At 43.9% G+C, this 4,795-nt stretch overlaps 1 protein-coding gene across 1 annotated transcript in view; it reads left to right on the forward strand.

Annotated features, from left to right (window-relative positions):
- Positions 1–4,714, forward strand: part of LOC101863780 (ethanolamine kinase 1) — a gene marked incomplete at its 3' end in the record, with an annotated part of 10,679 nt that extends 5,965 nt beyond the window's left edge. Inside the window, 6 exon segments of the mRNA XM_013089065.2 lie at positions 169–290; positions 829–981; positions 2,026–2,168; positions 3,280–3,363; positions 3,934–4,097; positions 4,641–4,714. Coding sequence (XP_012944519.2) covers positions 169–290; positions 829–981; positions 2,026–2,168; positions 3,280–3,363; positions 3,934–4,097; positions 4,641–4,714 — 740 coding nt within the window.
- Positions 4,715–4,795: the final 81 nt, after the last annotated feature.

A 4,795-nucleotide genomic window follows, 5' to 3' on the forward strand; every position in this document is an offset into this window, starting at 1 on the left:
GGGGGGGGGGACAGCATTACTGACTTGACTGAGAAACCACCACTTGTAGGTCCAATTTATATCTCTCCCACTCCCTCTCTCACTCACTCACTCACTCACTCACTCCCTCCCTCCCTCCCTCACTCACTCACTCACTCCCTCACTCACTCCCTCACTCACTCCCCCCAGGTCCTAAGCAGTGCAGGCTGTGCTCCGTCCGTCTACTGTGTCTTCAACAACGGAATGTCCTACGGATTCTTCCCCGGCAAACCCCTGGACGAGAAGTCTGTTCGTGAGCCTGTCATACGCAAGTGGGTTGTTTGTTTGTTTGTCGCTTTCTGTCTTCTTGTTGTTGATGGTTGTTGTTGTTGTTGCTGGTGGTGGTGATGTTGTTGTTGTTGTTGCTGGTGGTGGTGGTGTTGTTGTTGTTGTTGCTGGTGGTGGTGGTGTTGTTGTTGTTGTTGGTAGTGATTTTATTTGTTGTTGTTTTTGTTGTTTGTTGTTGGTGTGATGTTTTTTGTAGTTGTTGTTGGTGGTGGTGTTGTTGTTGTTGTTGGTAGTAAGTGATGTTATTTGTTGTTGTTGTTGTTTATTGTTATTGGTGGAGATGTGTTTGTTGTTGTTGGTGGTGGTTTTGTTCTTTTTGTTGTTGTTGGAGGTCGTGGTGTTTTTGTTGTTGTTGTTGTTGTTGTTGTGTGTGGGTCTTGCACCATCTGTTTGATTCAGTTTAGCACCAGACTCCCAAGACAGAACAGTGGATGTGTGGTGAGGATGTTAATGAAAGCGAGCAAATTTGGTACTGTATGATGATGTCACTATTTTTGTTTAACTAAATGAAATTCTCCCCAGACTGATCGCGGAGGAGATGGTGAAACTTCACAACGTGCGGGGGCGGTACGCTGAGTCGTTCGACGGACAAGTTCCCTCGCAGTACAAGGAGAGAACTCAGTCGTATCTGGACGCGGCCCCGACGCGGTTCGACGACCCACAGAAACAGGCGCAGTAAGAGCATGAGACAGACAGGGTTAATGTAGAGACAGAGGCAGAGGGTTAATGTAGATATAGAGGGTTAATGTAGGCTTAGAGGCATAGGGTTAAGTAGATATAGAGAGAGGGAGGGTTAATGTAGATATAGAGACAGAGAGAGTTAGTGTAGGTATAGAGACAGAGGGTTACTGTAGATATAGAGAGAGGGAGGGTTAATGTAGATATAGAGACATAGGGATAATGTAGATATAGAGCCAGAGGGTTAATGTAGATATAGAGACAGAGGGTTAATGTAGATACAGAGACAGAGGGTTAATGTAAATATAGAGACAGAGGGTTAATGTAGATATAGAGACAGAGGGTTAATGTAGATATAGAGACAGAGGGTTAATGTAGATACAGAGACAGAGGGTTAATGTAAATATAGAGACAGAGGGTTAATGTAAGTATAGAGACAGACATGCACTTATATGACCTTTTTATGTTACAAGTGCTGTAAAACTCTTACTAAAACTGAAAGATATTTTTACCATATGACGTTTACAAATTGAGCTACTGCCTCAATATATTCAGACCATTTGTGTCACGGCACGGTGGAATCAGGCACACGTCTATTTTTGGGCATGTGGAGTTATTGGAGTCATCTTAAAGCTTTTTCATTTGTCTTGCTTTCGATGAAAAAAATATCCATTTATCTTATTTATCTTGAATACAAGTCAAGATATTTAGGATTGAAGGAGATGGGGGTCGCCTGGTCTCAGAGGTAAAATTACCGATAAAATGACCGTCAAAGTTTAGATATTTACTTAGCTAGAGGGTCAGTGAAAACAGAAAATTTACATTTTGTATGCCTTTAATTGACTTTTTTCAGTACAATCCACACAGAAGTTTGTTCTTCAATTGACATGGAAGGTGCTGAGCCCAAAAACAAAAATTCAATAAAAATTCCCAAACCTGAGTAAAAATGCCAATTTCTTCACTTTCATTATTTTGACGAGCGCCTGATTTCACCACGCTGCCTCACATTTACTCTCCCAAACCCCTCGGCCTTCCTTCCAGATTTGAGAAGTTGATCCCGAGCAAAGAGCGACTGCAGCGAGAGCTGGAGGAACTGGTGGGCCAGCTGGAGGCGCTGGGCATGAAGGCCGTCCTCTCGCACAACGACCTGCTGCTCAAGAACATCATCTACAACCAGAAGACCAGTAAGTCAAATGTCGTCTTGTTCCTTATTCTTAATGTTTTGTTTTGGTTCTGGAAACTTTACAAGGACGTCGTCTACAACCAGAAGACCGGTAAGTCAAACGTCATCTTGTTCCTAATGTTATGTTTGAGATGTTATGTTTGAGATGTTATTGTTATGTTTGAGATGTTATGTTTGAGATGTTATGTTTGAGACGTTATGTTTGAGATGTTATGTTTGAGATGTTATGTTTGAGATGTTATGTTTGGGGGTTCTGAAAGCGTTACAGTAGGCCTACAAGAACATCATCTATAACGAGAAGACCGGTAAGTCTAACGTCGCCTTGTTCCCAGTTTGGTTCATTGTCGACTCCTCATCTCCGGCAAGTAGTCTCCCCCCTCAACAGTTTGCGGCCGGTCAGAACCACTGTGCCAGTGATCCAGTGTCTACGGTTAGGTCATATTTCTTTACAACAATGGCAGTATACTGATTTACAGAAATTGCCGAATAATATAGGGGAGAGGGAGGAGGCTGGACAGGGAGGGGAGAGAGCGCGAGGGGAGGGGGAAGAGGGGGATGGAGAGAGGTGGAGGGGAGGGGAGAGGGAGGGGGAAAAGAGGGGAATGGAGAGGGATGGTGAAGGTAGAGGGGAAGGGAGGGAAAGAGGCTTGAGGGGGAGGGGAGGGGAATGGAGAGAGGGGCAGGTTAGCTGCACAAGCTGTTACTTTCATCAACTGTTTTGTGATCAATACTTGATTTTTTTTTTGCTGTTTAGAATTTTCAGACTTGAGTATTGATGAAATCAGTGAAGCAAGGGACTCCTTCCCCCCTCTCTCTCTCTCTCTCCCCCTCTCTCCTTTCCCCATCCCTCATTGAAGCAAGAGGAACCCTCCTCATCGCCTCCTCACCGCCTCCTCCCCCTCTCCCCTCTTTATTGGCATCCACCCCTTGGCGCTCATATGACCTTATGCAGTTGTGAGCGCCGTAAAATCTCTACTAAAACTAAATTAGACTAAGATATTGTCACCGTTGATGTTTTTTCTTATTTTTGTGATGAGTACCGTGTACAGATACTGGGAGGGGTGATGTTTTCCTCCTCAATTTGATTTCCCCCCCATTTTGTCTCATTTCAGACACGCTAAGGTTCATCGACTACGAATACGCCTTTTACAACTACGAGGCCTTTGACATAGGCAACCATTTTGCGGAGTACGCAGGTAAGTGCCGCAGTTTTACACCGTCAAAGGCTTGCCTTTTGTACTGTCTGTTCCTGAGATTTGTTTGAATTTGTTACCGTTGTAGTTTTTGGGCAGGTGTTCGGTGGCTGCTCTTCTGCGGCTTGTTACTTCTGCTCCTCCGTAGCGTTTGTGATTTTCCCGTATGTTCGTGTGTGTTGTACGTTCTTTTGATATGTGGCTTAAATGTTGTTGACTCTACACTGTGATAAGTCATCAAGGTGAACCACTCTTTGCTCGCCGTATGTCATAAACCCACCCAGGGGGCACGTCAGTTCATAATTTTAGAGTGGAGGGAGATCATTTTTCCGAATATGAGCCTTAACATGGGTCACCGTAGATTCTTCCATGGGTTCGTCGGCTAAGATCCCGGTTCGCCTAAGATCCCGCATTTTCCTTGCTCCCGAGCACGGGGATCTTAGACGGAGACTACTGTATTATAATTATTGTTCACAGGGATGGATGAGGTGAACTACGACCTTGACCCTTTGTGTTTAACTTCGACCGTTTCCCTTTGTGTTTAACTACGACCTTTACCCTTTGTTTTCACAGGGATGGATGAGGTGAATTACGACCTTTACCCCGGCCGGGAGGAGCAGCTGACCTGGTTAAGACACTACCTGGAGACGAAGGCTAAGGTCGCGGGTGAGCCAGCGACGCGCGTCAGCGAGCGCGATGTGGAGCGCCTCTACGTCCAGACCAACAAGTGTGCTTGTGTGAGTGACTTCGTGCTTACAGCAAGAATGCTGAGTGGGTGGTTGGTGGATGCTCTGGGGTGGTTTTCTCTTGCTTTCCTAACCAACATCTATCATGTTTATCTCCCCTCCTTCCTTTGTGTGTTTGTTACTTCTCTTGTAACACATACATCTAATCTGGCGTTCGTATGCCCTTATGCAGTTGCGAGCGCCGTAAAACCCTCTACTAAAAAAAAAATACATCTAATCTGCAGCCCTTATATGACTTTTTTGTGTTGCAAGTACCGTAAAACTCTTACTAAAATTAAACTGGACTTAAAATATGATAAAATCCTTTCAATAATGTTATTACAAATGGTTAATAGTGTGTTTTTTGACAAAACGAAATTTTTGACCAGGTGCGACTTTTTTTGCCTTTTCAGTGCGTTGCTCAAAAATAGCTTTGCCGACAAGTGGGAACTTTTTTCTAGGGCACACACAAATTTTAATGTTCATTGTTGAGACAAATCACCGTTGTTGTTCTAATGTGTGTGTGTTTGTTTGTTTGTTTGTCTTTCCTCACAGGCCGCTCACTTCTTCTGGGGAGTCTGGGCTCTCATCCAGGCTGAGCACTCCACTATAGACTTTGACTATGTCGAGTGAGTAGTTGTTTTTTTATTTCTTAAAATTTATTTATTTATTTATTTATTCACTTATTCACAGATTCATTTTTACAAAAA

Source organism: Aplysia californica, unplaced genomic scaffold (genome assembly GCF_000002075.1).
Source record: "Aplysia californica isolate F4 #8 unplaced genomic scaffold, AplCal3.0 scaffold00868, whole genome shotgun sequence".
Lineage (NCBI taxonomy): Eukaryota > Metazoa > Mollusca > Gastropoda > Aplysiida > Aplysiidae > Aplysia > Aplysia californica.